The sequence below is a fragment of the Carcharhinus amblyrhynchos genome, chromosome 10 (assembly GCF_965287045.1).
Source record: "Carcharhinus amblyrhynchos chromosome 10, sCarAmb.v2.hapA, whole genome shotgun sequence".
NCBI classification, from domain to species: Eukaryota; Metazoa; Chordata; class Chondrichthyes; order Carcharhiniformes; family Carcharhinidae; genus Carcharhinus; species Carcharhinus amblyrhynchos.
The window spans coordinates 50,231,889-50,252,915 of record NC_137333.1 but is presented as its reverse complement, the minus strand read 5'-3'; the positions used below and the strand labels follow the sequence as shown (position 1 = coordinate 50,252,915).

General features: G+C 43.5%; 1 protein-coding gene across 1 annotated transcript in view; it reads right to left on the bottom strand.

Moving 5' to 3' along the window:
• The window catches only part of nox4 (NADPH oxidase 4), a 147,220-nt gene that overhangs the window by 19,440 nt on the left and 106,753 nt on the right, over nucleotides 1-21,027 (bottom strand). The window contains exons 13-14 of the mRNA XM_080197018.1: nucleotides 19,849-19,930; nucleotides 5,626-5,745 (exon numbers count right to left, since the gene is read on the bottom strand). Of these exons, the coding sequence (XP_080053144.1) occupies nucleotides 5,626-5,745; nucleotides 19,849-19,930 (202 nt within the window). The remainder of the gene's footprint in view (nucleotides 1-5,625; nucleotides 5,746-19,848; nucleotides 19,931-21,027) is intronic.

Genomic DNA, 21,027 nt, shown 5'->3' with positions numbered 1-21,027 from the left:
TCACCAATGCCCGCGCTATTGCCTCTCAGCCAGTCTAGTGGTGTCTCATATCCCAAGATACTGTGATTCAAAGCTGGGCCTTCTAGACCCAGAGCTGCTGGAGGTCATGCACCAAGGCCTTCTGCAGTTTCCCTCACTACAAGTCAACAATCTTCTGACAGCCATGTTGTAGCCATTGGGGTAGCCCTGGTCAGAAGCACTACGACTGGCAAAGACCCACGGAAGACAGGCATCAGGGAATGCACAATGGTGATTAGTTCAAATCTGGCATGATTTGATTTATGATTTTTGTTTGAAATGTTGTGGTAGTTCTTTACTATTGTGGCCAAGAGGACACCGTGATGATCAATGTTAGAGGGGGACGGTAAGATGTGCAGCAGCTGGCGAATAGGAAGTTATATTCACCGGTATCACCGTCTGATCTTGACAGATGGACAGCACAAATATGGGTAGTGTTGGTTGCTACTCCTTTCCTCCTGAGTTGGTTTTCATTTACCCAAGGGCTGTGCCCTCATGTTGCTGAGGTTTGCAGCATGCAGCTGTCCACTAAGTCTTGGCAGGTACGATGCTAAGCGCTGAAGCTCTCCCCCAGCACAGTCCAGGCAGCAAAAGCAATGCTCGGGCACTCAAATAGTCAACTTGGTCAAATTTCATGTGGCAAAGTGATTTGCATTTCCGCATGCTGTCCACACATGTGCTGGAGTCATGAATCATATCAAAGGATAGTCATCATTGCCCACCTGGTTTGTTGTGGTAGCTCAAATGTAGATGACTAATGCCCGAATATTGGGAACTGGCCTGCACAGGAGGCTGCACATGGTCACTTTCCAACTAAGCTTTGAGAAAGTGCAATCCCTTTCAGTTGCAGCATATTTCTGAGCTGACAGGGGCTACCCCCAATGCTATCTGCATACAGTCAGTTGCGATCTACACCATGGGAAATCCTACAATCCCTGCAAAGCCAATCCCTGACATACAGAGCACCAGTAACTTCTCTTCCACCACTGTGAATGGCTAACTGGGGGACATTGCTCATATGCCCTGGAAGGAGCCAGACACATAAATGTTCATGACCATTTACAGCTCAAATCCAGCACCCTGAAGCTGCAGCAAACTGGAAACTTGCAATAAAGGCCTTTTGAGTGAAGCAAAGGCATCTTATCCACTGTTCATCACTGAGGTTCAAATGGGAGAATTGTTTCCTCAACACTCTGGGCCACTTTCCCCATGCCATATCCGCCACCATTCCCTCTGGCAGCAGTTTGTTTGCTCTGTGTCGCCTCAGCTCTGTATCTCGGTCATGTTGTACATCACAGGGTGCAAACTACTGCAACACAAGATGCTTTGTGAAGAATCCTTGAAGTTACAACAAAATCCAATAGCATCTGCCACACCATTGTCTGTAGCCATCTGTAAATTTAAAACAACTCTGGAGACCACCAAACACTTCTACAATCGCAGCAAGTCGAAAACAATCAGCAACTGGTGTCTTTCAAGCAGCTGAATGTGTGTTCAGCTCTGCATGTTTAAGAGATGGCATTACCTGGAGCATTTAGCTCCAAAATGGCAGCAATGATGTCAAAGCATCAAGTGACCAATGCTGATGGTCTTCCTGTACACACTGTATACTTCTGGTGGATGCTGCCTGCACACACACATTAATGACTTCATTAAAATGACATCCAGCTCAGTGAGCACTGACATGTGCAATGTGAATGTCATTGTGGAAGCAACACAACACACTTTGCATCAAAATCTCAGTACTACAATCCAAACCTCAGAGCCTTGAGATCTTCAGGGTTTACACAGTCTTATCTTTATCTATTAGTTTTTATATTTCATATCTCTTGTGATAAAGCTCACAAAGTAGAATCATCTTTTCTGCCCCATATTCCAACACTCAGCAGTCATCAATTATCGATCACCACAATGTAATCTACTATTTATTTCTCATGTTATAGTATGGAATTCTCACAGGACTTAACCTGGATTTTGTTTATTCAAACAGGTGTTTCTCGCAGACAGAAATTTAACTCTTTCACCCATTACACAAATGGGCAAGTTCCAGATTCTGGCAGTGCAATGGACCAGGGGACACGAACGGAGGCCATTTAGCAGCTCCCCACTGGGCTCCAAGATCTCTGTAAATCTCCAACTCCAAGATTTCTGGTGTGGAGCTGACTTAAATATTTAAATCTTAATTTGCCTATCATTGGCGGGTCTGGGGCTGAACTCTGTGGGCCCGCTAGCGTCTCTGTGGCCCTGCCAGGAGTGGTTCACTCCAGCAGGGTTTACTGCTGCTCTCCACTAACAAGGAATAGGCAGCCTATTCCTGGAGAGAACAGAGGCCATGGAGGCCCCTTCAGGAGGTCAGGGGTAAGGGTGGGTGCTCCTTAGGCAGTGCCAGCCTGGCAGTGTTGGCTGGCCCCAGCACTGCCTAAGAGATAAACTGGCAATGCTCAAGGGGTACCTTAGCACTGCCCACCAGGCATCAGGCAATGCCAAGGGGGCCAGTGATTAGAGTGCCAGAGTGTGGGGGATTGGAATGGCAATGATGGGGATCACGGGGCTGGCCAGCAATCAGGCTGACTAGCAGTACGGGACCTCTGCACTCTGACAGATCGGCACATGTGCAGTGGCCGCTCAGCGCTATGCTGCCGGCCTCTCCAGCAGGAATAGGCCCTGCCCCCTGATTTTCAAAGTGAATCATGCTAGGGCACTGTGCAGTACTCAGAGTGTGGGAGACTCATTCTGAAAATCCTGCTACAAAATATCAGTGGGAGTTACTCCAGTTTTCATGCAAATTTGGCACTTAAGTTTTTTTTGGGAGAATCTCCCCCTATATTTCCCACAGCAACTAATATTTTTTAACACTCAATTTACTGTCCATCATTATATTTTTCTTTATATTCATTTATGGGATGTGGGTGTTGCTGGCTAGACCCATCATTTATTGTCCATCCCTAGTTGTCCTTGAGAAAGTGCTTCCTTGAACTGCTGCAGTCCCTGGGATGCTGGTGCACCCACAGTGCTATTAGGGAGAGAGTTCTACGAGTTTGACTCAGCAACAGTGAAGGTCCAGTGTTATATTTCCAAGTCAGGATAGTGAGTGACTTGATTTGATTTGATTTATTATTGTCACATGTATTAGTATACAGTGAAAAGTATTGTTTCTTACACGCTATACTTGGAGGGGAACATCCAGGTGCTGGGGTAATACTTTTCATTCATAACAAAGCAGCTCGTGCATCTCAATTTATTGTTGGATATTCACACAGAAGTCATTTTCTTTTAAATAAAACTTCACTCTCTTAATTGTTTTACTCATTTTTCACCTCTTTGGTTTAACGGTCAAGTAACAACTTTGGGGCAAAAGGTTGATTGAAAAGACCTGCTCCTTGATGCCCAATTTTACTTCAGCTTATTAGTTGGTGTACAACAGCTATCTGTTGCCTTTAGTAGATTTCTAAATAGGAGCACAGTGGCTAAAGAGAGTGGCATATTAAACCTGCCCCTTACTCAATGATCCAACACTGTGCCATACTCGGGCCAGCAATTTCAAATGCCTTGATTTTTGGATGCAGTATATTAGTATGTGCAGAAACTGCAGCACAAATGGAAGCCATTCAGCCCATCTGTCTGTGGAAGTGCTATCCAACCAATCCCACTCCATTGCTCTTGCCCTGTGCTTCTGCAAATGCTTCCTTGCCTAATATGTGGCAGTTCTCTTTTGAAAGTTACAATCAAATCCATTTCTACTAGCATTTCAGGAAATGCATTCTACATCATCACAATTCATTGTGTAAAGAAGTCCCCTCCTCCGCTGTTCTCAGGACTTTTTGGGAAACACCTTAAATCTGTATCCTTTACTGACACTCTTGTTGGTGCAACTTGAAAGAACGAACAGTTTATTTTGTCAGAGGAACATTTTGCTTTAATGAATTTAGTTTAAGAGGGAACTTTTTTTTTGAAGGGGTAGTATAATCTTATGTGTTTATAAGTCGTAATGGAATACTTCCACTCAGCTTCAGTAATAACCATGCTGGGTCAGGGAGTAACCAGCTTGGAGTGAAGCTGAATCTACTCTTATCTCAACAACATTCCTTAGCTTAATGTTTAGAAAAACTCTTGCTAGCATATTTCTGTTTTCTATGCCAGCCATTGTTTTGAGTAAGGCAATTGCTTTCATGTTAATTATTTTGCAATAGAGCAATGCATGCCTCTATACAATAAAAAAAATTAAGGCACCCCTCCTAGTTTCTCTGTCTTCTCCCCTTGCTGGGAAGTTTGTTTTTATTTCTCCCAGTGTTCTCACCTGTTTTTTTAAACCTCTCCTTGTCTCTCTTACTTCTCCCAGGGTTTTGTGCCCTTTTAGAGTTTTTGCTTTATGTTCAGGTGCATGGGGCCTTTGCCTTCAGTTCAAAGTCCCATTGGTCATGTGCATGGCCTAATTGATATAAAAAAAATCTAAACCACACATGTGGGGCTCTTTCCTAGCTAGCACACGCACGAGAGGCCTAAGATTCATCTGATCTTGGAGATTCCAACTACAGATCTGAAGATGAAAGCTAGTTTTAGTTTAAGTGAGCTTTGAACCTTTTTTCATGGCACACTTGGGGAGTCTTCATGGCACACTGGTTGGGAACCAAGGCAATAACATTGCACTTACTGTTAATTGGATTTACTCTCTAAAAACTGTCTTTACATAAGTCTTCCTAAATTTAACAGTGAAAATGCTCCCATTCCAATAACTTGGCATGAAGTTCTGCCAGGATCTATTCATGGAAGAAGATTTTAATGTTAATTAAGCAATTTTGCTTTTAGACTTTCACATTGCCAGGTACAAGTTTAAGATTCACACACTTGCAGTATTGGCAATATAGAAAGCAAATCATGTCATTATCCCAAACATCCTGACAACCAGTTGGTAACAACCTCGCCCCCACACCCACCCATACCAAAGAAGGAAAATCTAATTAGATTACAAATTGTGGGCCAGCAATTCAATGTTAATTTCTTTTATATGTTATTAGATTGTGTATTTGTTACAGCATAATCTATCTGCATCAGGAGAGTTTTCACCACATATTCCTGACTGGAAAAGTCCAATATGCAATGCCAGATTCTGGTGTGTCCGATAATTACCGAGTCAAATACATGCTTATAGTTTAACAGCCTGAAACAGAAACAAATATTGCAAGTTCCTTGCTTTGGGTATCAATACTTGGAGAACAGCACTGGTGAATAAGAATGAGCAGGTTTTTTTGATGGCAGTTTTTTGACTGTAAAACTAAAATTGCGTAAACAGAATATTTCCACAAATACAACTGATTTGGCTGCAAGATTGGGGAAAACAGCTTCCCCCCAATAAGGCATAAACAGAGAAAGCTCTGACCTCCATACTGTTATGGCCATTATGAAGAGAAGTAATTGTATATTTAGTCAACAGTTTAAATTAATACATCTATTTAATTGGATAGGAATGTTTTCTCTCAACCTAATTTGGATGATAGTTCAACATTATTTCCATTTCCTCACTTGGCAGCTAAAACCAACAAAACTCTTCCTTACTCATGAATATAAATTAACCATATGAACAAACTGTCAGAAAGAAAATGCACGTACAATAGTGTATTTAGTACTGAAGCAAAAGGGGTCACTCCAATACCACCGGCCACACAAAGGCTAACCTCATAGTTGAAGACTTCCTCTGACGGACTTCCAAATGGACCATCAATATATAGCCTGTTAAAAGAAAACCAAATAAATTTTTCTCTATTAACAGTCAACAGCCATTATGCACTGTTTTAATTCAAGTAAAACATGTCAGGATGGGAATACCCTGATATCAGTGACATTTTTCCTCATTATTTACTTTATGTTAAATATTAACTTTAACAAACTTGAGATGTTGCCATTACAATTCATGGTTCTTCCCAATATATTTTCTTCATAGTAAAAACAAAAAAATTTTCCACAGACCCAGTCTGAGTTTCTGTGAGCGAAAAGTTGACCTTTGTTTTGGGTTTGAGATTGTTCACCTAGGGGTGCACTATAAACCCTTTCACTGCAATACGTAAAAAAGAGATAACCCAGCTGCCATTTCTTCAGTAGAAAATACTTTGCTGACAATCTTGTTTATTGTGAAATGAGCTGGCACACCTACTTTGCTCTATGAGTTGTTCCTTCTTACCTTCAGGCCTATCTGAAGTCCTTAGCGGAAAATTTATGTTCATCCTATTTTTCAGGCACAGAAGAATCAGAGCGGGGTGGGGTGGATTTTCTGGACGCATCAAGGGTCTTGCCTACTGGCTGGAGACCCATTTACTGGGAAGGCCCACCCATACTATTTGCCTACTCATAGAATCAGACAATCCCTACAGTGCAGAAGGAGATCATTCAGCCCATTGAATCCACATCGATCCACCGACAGATTACCTTACCCAGGCCCTATTTCTGTAAACCCGAGGTATTTAACCCACTAATCCTAACCTACACACCTTGAGACAGTAAGGGGCAATTTAGTACTGCCATTCCACCGAACCCACACATCTTTGAATTGTAGGAGAAAACTGGAGCATCCGGAGGAAACCCATGCAGACACGGGGAGAACATGCAAATTCCAGTCACCTGAGACCAGAATTGAACCCCAGTCTCTGGCGCTGTGAGGCAGCAGTGCTACCCACTGTGCCACCATGCCACCCTCAGACACATGGAGCCAAGTAAGATCAAGGATCTCTGGGGGTGTTAATCTACCTACCAAGTGCTGCCAGGCAGTAGCTCTTCTGGTTAGCAGCTTCACTAAGGAGGTACTGGCTGGTGTTGGAATGAAAGCCACCTGAGCTCCAGGAACGAGGAGCTACCAAGGCTAGAAGTATATTATGGGAGTGGTTTCTCAGGTTGGGAATTATTGGGGTCTGTAGGATGTTCAGCATGGGTTGGGGCGAGATTCAATTTATTACTGTCACATGTATCGGGGTACAGTGAAAAGTGTTGTGGTTCTCAGCAGGTCCCCCTTCCTGATACTCGGTGCCTTGATCAGCTAGAGTGCCTTTGAATGAGGAAACCCCCACCCCCTCATCTTGGACACCACAAGCAACCCACACAGGTTTGTAGTCGCACTCCCCATGGTGAACAACTCACCTGCTGCAGAGCAAATATCAACTTTGGTGGGATGAAGTTCTTCAATGGTCAATAAATGGCCACTTATGCCTCAACTGGCAGTAGGTCTAACCACTGCCCTTTCTGTTCTGACCGCTTTGATGGAGGCAGCACTCCCATCTGGTGCTCGCATGCCTTCTTCCTTCTAATTAAATGCCCAACCCGCTTCCAAACTCACCTTAAAATCTGGCATTAATTTCTGTGCCAGATATTCAAGGCAGAACTCGAATTGGGTCTCGATAACATATTTGTGGTGGTGACCTACAGCTGTAAATTGGGGTATGTTCAGAATCACCATAATAGAATCTATAATGCCAATTTCAGCTGACTGCCTAGATGTTTGTGGCTGTTGGGTAGGTCCCAAAAAGGCAGCAAAGGGCAGAAGAGAACAGGAGGAGGTTGAAAAAGAATATTTACTTTCTCTCATGTGTGGTTGCTCAATACTATTTGTTCTTCCTCACCTTGTGGCTAGGTTAAATAAGCAAACTCTTAATTACTCATTTAAATCTGTTTAAGTATTCCATTCATGTTTCTGGATCTGTGTGCAAATTGGATCACATTTCTTATATTACAACTGTAATTACAGTTCAGAAGTATTTCATTGGTTGCAAAGCATTCTGGAATATCTAAAGGTCGTGAAGGTAATTACATAAATACAATTTCTTTCATTCTATTCAGGTAAATAATGAATAAAACTGTCATGTTTTTTTCTCAGTCACCTGGAATATATGTCCTGTAGTGTGTGGAAAATAATGAATGTTGGTGGTGTCTTAGACTATGTGCAAAGAGTGTCACAAGCTGCAGAAACTTTAGTTCTGGGATTTGGAACTTGAGCTGGGGTCACTGTGGTGCATCTGAGAGGCTAAGAGCTAATAGATAGGGTGCTCAAAGAGGTGGCGAGGAGCGTGCAGGCAGAAAGGGAGTGGATGGCCACCAGACACTCCACGAGAAGCAGGCAGGTAGTGCAGAGTTCCCCAATGTCTTGCTTGCTAATCAGTTTCCTGTTCTGGATGCTCAGGAGTTCATTAGTTCCTTGAAATAGTGCAATCAGAGCCAAGTTTGTGGTATTATGTGCCTCTTAGCTGTACTGGAAGAGAAGATGGAGGGGGAAAGAGGAGTACTGATCGGAATTCATTGGTTAGAGGGACAGATAGATATTTCTGTGGCATTGACATGACACCAGGATAGAGTGTTGCCTCCCAGATGTCGAGGGTGTCATGGAGGAGCTGCAGGACACTCTTGTGGTGAACAGCTAGAAGTCGTGGTCCACATTGGTAACAATCACTCAGGTTGGAAGACTGAAGAGGTCTTGAAAGCCGATTTCAGGGAGTTAGGAAGGAAATTGAAAAGCAGGATCTCTAAAGCAGTAATCCCAGGATTACTTCCATAAACTAGTGAGCACAGAAATCTGTCCCAGATGGATGAAGTGTGTCTTAGCAGAGCTGAGGCTAATAACGTTGCAGGGAGATTCACTTGTGCTGTTGGGGAGGGTTTAAACTAGATTAGTAGGGAAAATGGGAACCTGAGAGGGAGCTCAGATTACTCAGGAGGTAGAAAAATGAAGTAGAAAATAAAAAGAGGATAGTCAAAACATGGGCAAGTATTAAATAGGATACAGATAGAAAATAAAGTTTAAGAAAAGCGGAGGCACTCTGTCTAAATACACAAAACATTCACAAAAAAGTTGATGATTTAAATGCACACATTGAGGTAAATGGGTTTGAATTAATTGTTGTTACGGAGATGTGGCTGAAGGTTGGGAACTAAGTATCCAAGGACATTCAACATTTAAGAGGATAGGCAAAAGGGAGAAAAGGAGATTGGGCAGCACCTAAGTAAGAGAGGATCTTAGATCAATGGGTCAAGATGTAGGGTGGAATTTTCCATTTCCTGCACAGGGTGCTTGCTGAGGCGAGAAAACCAGCTTCCAGGCCGCACAACCAGCTTTTCTCTCCAGATAATCCAGTACTCTGTGCAGAAACAATCTGGAGGTGTGGCCCACACTGTCACACTGGATTCGGAAAAAGACAGCAATTCTGAGATTGGGGCACCTTAAATCACAGGAACCTCTCACCACTTCCCCACGGTAGACCCACTTCCCCAAGGAAATAGGAGACCTTCATAGACACCCCAGTTGCACAAGGGGAAAAGGCCGCCAACTGATAATGGAAACTCCCAGCCCCCATGGAGCTCCCCACAGGCACCCCACCCTCCCATAGGTCAACTTCCCTTTACCACGTAATTACAATATTCCCTATCATGTCATCCATCGGGAATGTTGCATTATTGCACCTCCAGTTAGGATCACAAAAATAGGAGTAGGCCATCTAGTCCTCAAGCCCACAATAAAAGCCAACAATTATCTTTCCACTGCATCTTTAACCAAAAATGCATCCACTTATACAAACAGGAACAAACTATTCAGCCTTGCGCATTCCCTTTATTCTCTTGTCTCTCTGTTGTCTCTTCCTGCCTGAGTGTTCCTATGCCATCCAGTGAGTGTAGCATGGTTGGTGGAAGGCTCTTGACTCTCACTTGGTGAGACTGTAGGTGGCCTTCAAGGACACTGTCATATATTTAAATAGCTGCATAATTGCTTAAAGAGCCAGTCACATAATTTGATGATGTCCTTGGGACATTTTACAGGCTCCTGTCTTTAGTTTCATTTCTTACTCTGTACAGCCAACAGCTCCTGCAATAAATCTGTTGTTGTTATTTTGAATATACTTGTGCAAACCACATCTTTTTCTTTTTGTTCAAAACTCACAACTCCAAACATAGTTAGGACATTACAAGCACCCTCGAGACAGCTTGGGTCTTGAGGTCCTGACTTTAAAAACGGCATCAGCTTGGCACGGGTGATACAATCTGCCTTGGTGGACTGACACAATACATAGTAAGAGCACTGTCAGACTGGCATTGGTAAGAGGAGGAACGTGAAGAGAACAGCAGCTTTGTGCCCCATGGAGGCACTACATTTCCCCAGTGGGGCACCTCAGCAATCCTAGTAATCTGTTTAAGGACAAGTTACTGAACCCACGTGACAACCTACAATCCTCCGTGACCATGGGTTCCACAGCCATGCCGAGCCTGCATGGACCCTAGCACGGTTCCTCTATTTGAGCTTCCACTGCAGCAGAGATATTGGGTGACTTGGCTTTGTTGCAATGGAATTGGCCACCATTTGTGCACAGGAAAGGACAGATTCCAAATTCTGAGGTATCTGATATTCTTGTGTTTGAGGTTGTTAATGACTATTGTTGGAGTCTTCAGCGGTAGGGTTAAGCATTAATGTTATTGAAAACATAATACCAACTACATCCAGAATGACACTTCATCCTTGCCGTGAGGCTGCAAGAGAGATCCTGATCGTGCTGTTCATGTGATCTTACATTACTTCCCCAAAATGATGTGAAGTGTCTCATTTACATATTCACATTAATCCTCCACATTATATCTTTGCTCCCCTCCCCCACAAATCTCTGACTTTCATCTCAGACTCAGAGACCACGGCGTAATTTCATTAGTTTATTCTATTGTGTTCTCAGCGCTCTTGGAGAAAATTGAGAATTCGGGTTCTTTACGGAACTGTCGGACAGAATGAGAATTGTCAGAGGATCACAGTTCAGGCCATCTTACAGGTTTCCTGAAGAACTTGTCAACTCTAAGAAGGTTGCCTATACCATTTTCTATCTCCACAAGAAAGCATTCTTTCTCAAGGACATGGCCTTGATCACAAATCCACACTGATACTCCAGGTCTGGTGGTTTCTAGTCGAAGGACTCGCGGTATGAACTGGCTCTCACCATAAATCAGCAAGTCATCCACAATTCCGAGATGTCTTCTTTGCTCAAAATATTGCCTCAGAATAGGATTTTGTGGCCATCTTCTGTGGCGATTGTTGTAGTTCTGTGTTTGATTGGAACGGTACTCATCTCACCTTGTCCAAACCTGCTGCTGTCGGCATTGATGTGTTTGGAAGAGTAGGAAGCTGAATCTTCAGCCTTCTTCCCATTAAAAGCGCACATGTAGACATACCATTCTGAGATGGGATAGAGGTTAACTTGGCAATGCTAGTTTACTGTCATTGTTGATTTTTAATAAAGCCTTTACTATCCATGCTCCTTTTCAACTTCTCCATTAGCTTGTGGGTATATTGAGATAGTCCTTTGGACAAACCTGTAAGAATCAGTAAGCTCCTTGAAGTATTTGTGAGCAAACTGTGGGCTGTTGTTCAAAGTGACAAGTTCTGGAATCCTGTGCATGACAAAAATTTCTTTCAATGACGCAACGAGAGCCTCAGATGTCTGAGCATGCAGACATTTTATGTCTAGTCAACCATTATCAAAAAGTAAAAATATCCATCCCAAGATGTTTCCACAGTCTTGATGGAAATGAGGATGTTTACAGTTGTTCCCCTTTCTCCTGTCTATGATTAGTGCACGTGATGTAATTGGATATCATTTCTCCTAATGATTTGGAGAGTCCTGGACTCCAGATTGAATTTCTCACTTTGGGACGACGCTTTGTGATACCCAAGTGACCTTGGTGTAAACTCTGAAGCATATCTAGTTGAAGGACTCGCGGTATGAACTGTTTATCACCACAAATCAACAAGTCATCCACAATTCCAAGGTGTCTTCTTTGCTCAAAATATTGCCTCAGAATAGGATTTTGTGGCCATCTTCTGATGCAAGCTCACGGGTTTAAGCACGTTGTGTCTGATATTTGTGCATTTCTAATCAAAGAGTAGTGTTGTAGCTGGTAGCTGCTCAGGTGATGAGCCTCAGGACTCGGTCACAAATCAGTTGCTAGAGCTACAGTGACCGTTACAGTTGCACTCCTCAGAGTGCAGTGAACGATGGAAGCATCTGCCCACGTTCAGTCTGAGATAATAGTGCCAGCATGTCAATGCACCAAGGTTGACAATGGCAGGTTGGCAGCCGCAGTGGAGGCCTTGCTCCAGGACTGCACAACCATCGCTGTAACCCAGGTGGCATCCATCAGTGGCTACACAAGAGGGATACAAATCAACTCAATCTCACTCCAGCTGCCCCTTCTCCGCAAGGAATCTGCCAGGGCCATGGGGAGGAGGATCAAGAGATGCACACCGCAGGGTCATTCACACAGGTGACTTGTGGAGTATCCATCTGATCCCAATCCCATCTGACTGTGACCCCATCAGCTTCAATGCCACAGGCCGAGGAGGGTGCACCTGCTCCTGATGACTGAAATGAGACAGTAGCCACACTGATGTTCATGTGGGCCCATGATAGGGAACATTTGTCCAAGAGGACAGTCAGTACTACTCAGTATCCTCCTCCTGGAATCTGGCTTAGGGCCTCACTTGCATGCCTGTTCATGCAATGGTCTCTTCCTCTGCAGCCTCAGCTTCCTTAACCTCACTACCTTCATTTCAGGTTTTAAGTCGGTCCACCTCATGTCCAACGAGGGGCATACACGCGATGGGTCGTACTGGGGCTGCTCTTGGTTGTTCGAGATTGGCCTAGTGCTTCATGTCGTTAGTGTGTGCTTAAACTGGACCAGATACTGGGCAAGACGACAGCTCAGTGACTATCGCTGATTGCTGTGCAGACACATGGATTTGGGCCGGTGTCTGTGGGAGTTTGCGCATTCTCCCCGTGCTTGCGTGGGTTTTCTCCGGGTGCTCCGGTTTCCTCCCACACCCCAGAGATGTGCTGTTAGGCTGATTGGCAAGAATAAATTGTCCCTAAATCAGTTTCCCTCAATCTGGATGGCCATAAAACATTAGATAGGGGTCATGAGTAGAGAGGTGGTGTTGAGATGGCAGTGTGGGCTCGTTGGGCCGAAGGGTCTGTTTCCCAGGCTGATTTTGTTCTTTGTGTTCTTTGTTCATCCCTTTCAATGTTCTCCTCATCGGAGGAGGAGATCTACAGGTGTTCCATCTCGGAATCCGGCAGCTTCTCCCCCTTTGCGCCGCCAGGTTGTGAAGTGCTCAGTAAGCCATGTTAAGCCTCTCTGTTACAGTCCAGTAATAAAAGATTATGCAACTCCATCTTCCTTACAAACTCATTTTATTCCCTTTTACAACTCTGCATACAAGCGCTCAACGCCCAGTGCCACTTGTAACCCTTTTAATATATCCCAGTGAGTACTATTAAACAATTAATATGCAATTTAGATTTAAAATGGAAGGTTGCAGTTAACCTATTCCCAACAAACCACGATGCGCGGAACGGTAGCACAGTGGTTAGCACTGCTGCTTCGTGGCTCCAGGGACCTAGGTTCAATTCCCGGCTTGGGTCACTGTCTGTGTGGAGTTTGCACATTCTCCTGGTGTCTGCATGGGTTTTCTCTGGGTGCTTGGTTTCCTCTCACAGTCCAAAGATGTGGGGGTTAGGTTGGCTGGCCATGCTACAAATGTCCCTTAGTGTCCTGGGATGTGTAGTTTAGAGGGATTAGTGGGTAAAAATATATGGGGATGGGGCCTGGGTGGGATTGTGGTGAGTGCAGACTTGATGGGCCAAATGGCCTCTTTCTGCACTGTCGGGTTTCTATGATTCTATGAGACCCTTGAGAGAGTACAGCACTGACCCATCAGATCTGTCTGGGCAGCAGAATCATATTTTTAAAATGACTATGCTCCACCAGTATTCGGGTATCTTCTCTCTCTGCGATGGTTTGTAGCTTCCAGTTGGGCATCATGAGCCACATCCTTTGTGGGTACATTTTGCCTCAAGGAGCCTGCCCTGGATACTGCGTTGTCTCTCAAAAGATGCCCAGATTCTGTAATCCACCAAAGGCTTAGGAATTGTGGATGCTTCTGGGAAACCTTGCGCAAAGCTGCAGGATTTGTTTGTTGTGGTCACACATCAGCTGCACATTCAGTAAGCGAGGGGTGGCCCAGTGGTACAGTGGTTAGCACTGCTGCCTCGCAGCACCAGGGGTCTGTGTTCAATTCCAGCCTATGGTCACTGTCTGTGTGGAGTTTGCACATTCTCTTCATGGCTGAGTGGGTTTTCTCCGACTCTGGTTTCCTCCCACAGTCCAAAGAATGCAGGTTAGGTCTACTGACCATGCTAAATTAGTGTCAGGGGGACTAGCAGAGTAAATATGTGGGGTTACAAGAATAGGGCCTGGGTAAGATTGTGGTTGGTACAGAATTGATGGGCCAAATGGCCTCCTTCTGTACTCCAGGGATTCTATGATTCAATGAAATGCTTGCCTGCTCATTAATTTTACCTTAGTAATACATCTATGATTTAGTGTACTGCTGGGGAAAAGCAACAAACGCCAAGCATGCTGCCAACATACAATTCCTTCATGCATACACTGGGGTCACCACATGAATTCGTACAAGGGATCTGATTTTGAAGACTGGAATAGTGGTAAGAGAGGCAAGCTTCCTCAGTTCTCTACTAATGCACCCTTCTGCTCACGATGCAATCAAATGAAAGAGCCACAAATTCAATATTTGTTTTGCACTGATTTGGAAATAACTAAAACATCTTAATTTTCAGTGGGAATGGGTGGGAAAAGTAAATTGATCCTAGTATGTCACAAGAAGAGGGCGAGGGTTACTGGTAATCATGCAATTGTACCAAATAAAATGTATGATTTAATCGGAAAAACATCTATTCTCTCAGCAAAACATCACATCAGTGTATTGCTGGCCCCATGACAGTATGCTAGTCACTTAGCAATGAATACATTGGAGTTTATGTCAGCATATTCCAATGCACTGAAATATGTGGTTGTGAATGTAGTGGGAATTATTAGCTTAATTACAGGAGATCATTTTGACCAGACTGCAAACGAAAGTTGGTGTTTCATCAATCTGCTGCTTTGCGAGGGGGGTTAGAAGCAGAGAAATTTTGGAGCATTGCTCCTTAACTTGTTAGGTGAATAGAGGTGGTTATTCTCCTAATGTTCCTCAAAGGTCTTGATATCTTTTATCATTGGAAAAGTAAAAGAACTCAATCAAAAGGATGATCCCCAAAAATTTCTGGATTGGGGGCCACAAAAATTCCTTTAATAACTCAGCACCCAGTCAGCATGATCAATATGATGGTTAGTTGCAAATCATTCTTTCTGCAGTTAATAGAGATCAATTCTCATACGAGTTCGAACAACCTAAAAAGTGATTGAAATGATTTAACTGCCCAAACCGCACAACTTGGCTGGAGGTCTTATGACTAGAGTGTTTAAAACAGTTAATAGAATCCTTCATTTCCTCCTTTCTCCAGCATTTTGACAGTGATTCTTCTGAAACCCATTTGTCTAGTCAGAAAACTGTACTAGGTCGTAAAAGAAATTGATGGTTTAATAATATACATTTCCATAATGGTTCCTCTCTTCTCAGTTCCACATTATTTTGTCGAAATTCATTCAGCCCTGTTTAATGATCAATGAGCAGAGGCTGAGGTGCTAATTGCTCAGGAAGCTATGCTTCAGAGCCAAAAGATTAGAGAGACAGGAGAACCACCACATATTTTCCTTAGTCCACTTAGAATTGAACTGTGAACATTTCCATTGTGTTCTTGATCACATGTCATGCAATCGAGAGGGTAGCTGTCAACTCAAGTCAAGTTACCACAAGCGGAAAGACAGTGGAGGAATGCAGTGTAGGAAATAAAGTCAGTGATCTGACATGGCTCATTGTGCTTTGTTAATAATTAAACTGGCAGTTTTAAGAACTAACAATTAAAGCTGCAAGACATCACCAGACCCGTATTGTATAAAGGCTCATCCTGAATTATTTGGGAGTTTCGGTTTAAAAGCTGTACGCAAAGTCAGAGTTAATGTTTTGAATCCACATAGAAGCAGGGCTCTTAAGAAGTCATGTGGACTCGAAACATTAACTCTGTTATTCTTTGCAGATGCTACCAGACCTGCTGAATTTATCCAGCATTTTCTGTTTGTATGGATGGCACGGTGGCACAGTGGTTAGTGCTGCTATTTCACAGCACCAGGGACCCAGGTTCAATTCCAGCCTCTGGTGACTGTTTCTGTGGAGTTTGCACATTCTGCTTGTGTCTGCGTGGGTTCTGTTTGGGGCTCTATTTTCCTTCCACAGTCCAAGATGTGCCGGTTAGATGCATTTGCCATGATTAAGTGCCTCTTCATGTCAGGGGGATTAGCAGGGTTACACAGATAGGGCCTGGGTGGGATTGTTGTCAGTGCAGACTCAATGGGCTGAATGACCTCCTTCTGCAATTTAAGGACTCTTATGATTCTATTTCAATTTTTGAGCATCTGCTGTATTTGGATTTTATAGAAGCAATGTCAGATGTTTATTGCAATGGATTTGGACACAATTAGAAAATATACCCAGTTACAGGCATTTAGCAGACATAAAGAAGAAAAGGCCAATTGAAAAAAAAGGTGATCAATTATAACATATGATGTAACTTGAAGGTTGGGCTTAGTATTAAAGTCAGGAATATCTACCAGTTTTCAGGTACTTTTTATTAAAAATGAGTCCTGATAATATTATTAGAACATGCATACCATTTCCAGGAATTTATACTATTCATTCAGTGTTCTACCTACTAATATAGGGTCTTTCTTGCTGTGTTACCATAATTTTATAACATGGAACCATAGAAAATGCATGGCAGAGAAGGAGACCACTTAGTCCAGCGTGTCTGTATAAAATGGAGGAGAGTTAACCAGCTTAATCTCTCTTTCCAGTTTAAGGTCCATGGTCTTGAAGATTATGGGACTTCAACTACATATCCAAGTGCCTTTTTATGCATAATAAGGGTTTTTGCCCTAGGTTCGATTCCAGCCTTGTGTCACTGTGTGGAGTTCGCACATTCTTCCCGTCTCTGCATGGATTTCCTCTGGGGGCTCTAGTTTCCTCCCACACTCCAAAGATATGTGAGTAGGGTTAATTGGCCATGCTAAATTGACCTTCAGTGTCAGGAGGATTAGCAGGATACATCAGTGGGGTTATGGGGATATTGCCTAGGTAGGATAGTTATTGGTGCAGGCTCGATGTGCTGAATGGCCTCCTTCTGCACTGTAGGGATTCCATGATTCTGTTCTCTTTCAGGCATTGAGTCCTACCTATGGACATACAGTCCATGGTCCCTGTATTCCTCTTCACTTCTCATGTATTCCCCTGTCCTGCTTGATCTCCCCAAGTATCTCACACTCCCCCATATTAAATTCCATTTGCCACTTTTCTGTCCAATGGGCCAGTCCACAGAGGCCCACCTCATGAGCCTCGTTGAGGTCATTACATGATCAGGTCCCAGTTTCTCAGTAGCTGAATGGAAACAAGTGCAAGGGAAGGGCAAACCAAAAGGTGCATCCCTAAATTATCTGCAATGTGTAAATCAAAATAGCTTGTGGGATATGGGAGAATGGAATCTGAGAGGCCAAACCAGGTATGAGTACATCATTATCTTTGATGCTCTCAGACCTGTCATTGACCATTTCCTTAACTGTGGCTGCTCTAATAACGGCAACTACCAACTCCTCCATCAGAGTGAACCATTCATGTCTCCCGTCGGTTATGTGTTGTTGTTCCACCTTGTCTTCTAGGTGACAGGGAACTGTGTCAATGTGTGCCATGCAATGTGTTTGGGTATATACCTGTTGTGAAAGCCTGAATACTAACTTTTTTAGCGTATCTTCACACATGCTGTTTTTTTCCATTGGGAAATAGTAGGATAGTGATGAATGAATTCCTGGGCTGATTATCAGTCCATTGAACTGTCAGAAATGCTCTTTCCATAACCAACAAGTCCTGGCATTGGGCTTGAAGTCAGTTGTTCTGGTCCAGAGGTAGGGTCGCTGTCACAGTGCCACAAGACTTTCTCTGTGCATGTTGCCAGCAATTCAATGAGATGTGCATGTGAGGCTTGCAACAATGCCAAGTGTATGAAGATGGAATGAAGCTATTTATGTGAGTTATGAGTTGTTACTGCTGGAGATTATTGCTGGTGAAATGGTGACTGTATATTAAGCAGGGTGTGAAGCTAGAGGCTCAATTGTATGGGCATGCTTGTTAAACATGCATTCACTGACCTTGACCACTCAGGTGAGTGGTCATTGATCTTCTTGTGGCACTGCAGTCAGGTCCTTGTGGTTCAACTGCTGTCATTGGCCGTGACGGTTATTTGCCTTTGCAACATCTGCCTGGAGGGCCATCTGTGCACACAGAGCCTCTCTCCAACTGTGTAGCATCAGTGCTGCATTAGGCAACCTTGAAGACCTCTCTTTCTCTCATGCTGTGCCAATCTTCTCAGGGGAAACTCACTATTAAAATGGATTGCGCTAGATTTGACTCATGCTAGCCTTTCACAATTATGTTCCTCCTGCACAGCATGCAGCCACTCAGTCACTTAGCATTCTACAATCAAATTAATGAGTCAGCAGCTTTGTATTTTACCTGCAGCAGTAACAATGGGCATACATTAACCATGCATCATGATCCCCACACTCATTTTTCAGGACTTATTGCATTTTGAGAATCTTTATTGACCTTGTATTTATAAACTGTGACATAGTTCTCTACTTTATTTCATATAAAAATGATAGAAATCAATGCACACGTGATCAGTGTTTCTTTTGTAATCCAAGACTCCACTCTCCTTAGATCAGGCATGTTTTCCCAAACACACCTTGATGCCGTAACATTTTGGATCGTCTAATTTTACATCGTCCTGGAAGGTAACTAAGTCCTCAGATAAATTTCTTTTGTATTGTACAGTATCAATGAGTGACCTAATCTACACTCACTGTCACAAATGGCCTGACAGAACATTTGCTAAGAGCCAGGTTCTGAACTAGTATTCATTGGGAGTGAGTCATGTTTCCCAGCAGATTCTGACATTCTGCACCATTAAAACTTAAAAGATTCAGCTCCCCTTTTCGATGGACTTTTATGTATTTCATCTCCAAAGACTTCCAACACAGATGATATGTCCTATATTCAGCTAATGGATGTGTCAGGGTTGCCAATGTTCTACTGGCTATAACTTGCCTAATTTCCATTTCTGAAGTCTATCTCCCTTTGCAATTCCCTGGAAAAGTTGACATTTCAATTTTCTCAGCCACAACTCCTTTCTGTATCCATTCTCCCCTCCGTGCCTTCAAACTTCTGCATCACATCCTATGGTGAAATGTTCAGTAATGGCCCGTGAGCCACATTCCCCATTTTCCATCGATACTGCCTGGATTTGACATTCTAAGCATTTCCCTTTTTCACGGATCAGTTTTCCTGTTCTTCAGCTCCCATCTCATCCACTGACATGGCTGCCTTTCCTCAACAATCCCTCTCCCATTAATCTTATCTCCCTTTCCTTGCCACCCTCCAGCCCAGCTGGTTGACATTTGTGTGTCTTGAATTCCTGCTGACCTAAAATTCTCTTCCTGGCTTTTCCTCATTTTCATTTTGTGGCTATCTGTTGCCGTGATGTCCATTTTCCCTGCTACCCTGATTTCCCTCACTAGCTGACTTCTTGTGTATCAAGCTGCATGCCTTATAGGTTGAAATCTCTTTCTTCTTTCCTTCTTCTCTTATCCCATCCCTCCAGCTTTGTCCAAATATACTCTGATCTCTAACCTTGGTCTCAACTCCGTCAACTACAGATTAACTAATATTAAAGTGATGCAAGTGTCACATTAATAAAAGCTTAACATCAGGTAATATATTAATTGTTATAAATAACAGCAACTTTCATTCAGACTTACTTTGGGTAATTTCTCTGCTGCAGTATGGGCAGGATCTCTGTATCGAAGTTTGGTTCAGATAGCAGCAATTCTCTAAATCTTTCTGCAAGAGGTGAATAAAGATTAAGAAAATACACAAATTATTTGTTACGTATGATATGTTATTAGCATCCAGTGCTGATCTCATTCATTGCGATTCAATGCACAGCAATGGTGCCTAATATTTGGGTCTCTGAAAAGACCAGCAAGACATTTCACAGAATCCCTACAGTGCAGAAGGAGGCCATTTGGCCCATCGAGTTTTGACAGACAAAGGTTATGGGGAAAAAGCAGGAAAGTGGAACTGAGCCACTTCAGATCAGCCATGATCTTATTGAATGGCGGGGCAGGCTCGAAGGGCTAGATGGCCTACTCCTGCTCCTATTTGTTATGTTCTTATGAGTCTGCACTGACAATAATCCCACCCAAGCCCTATCTCTGTAACCCCATGTATTTACCCTGCTAATCCCCCTGACACTAAGGGGCAATTTAGTATGACCACCAACCTAACCTGCACATTTTTGGACTGTGGGAGGAAATCAGAGCACTCAGAGGAAATCACGCAGACATGGGGAAAACGTACAAATTCCACACGGACAGTGACCCGAAGCTGGAATTGAACCCACATCCCTCGTGCTACGAGGCAGCAGTGCTAACCACTCTGCCACATTCTACAGGGACAAGAGCAGGTTAGCAACTAGGAATTCTGTCATGAGTAACTCACCTCCTGCCTCCAAAGCACAAGTCAGGAGTGAGATGCCACCGTGCCACCCGGAGCTGGTTTAAGTAATAGGTTTAATCAATTCTTAACAGTTCTTGGGCAAGTTTGAAAAACATTTTTGTGGGCCTGAACTTTTGTGGAGTGGTAATCAGAGTCAGGTTGCCAGTCGTCTCCAACTTCCTTACCTTAAAATTTTTCTGATCAAGTCTCATTTGATCTTTCAACTCAGGCTGGCCAAGCTCTGTGAGGTGGACAAGGTCTGGTCAATTTCAATCCAGGGAGAGCGTAGGATCGTCGAGTAAGTTGTTAGAATTTGGTTTGGGAGTGGGGTGGTTGCAGGGGATGGGATCGAGGATCACACAAAATGGCAGGAAAGATTGGTTGAGCTGGGCTAGGCCTGAGAGGGGCGATGAGGGGAGGGGTGTTGTTAATCAGGGAGC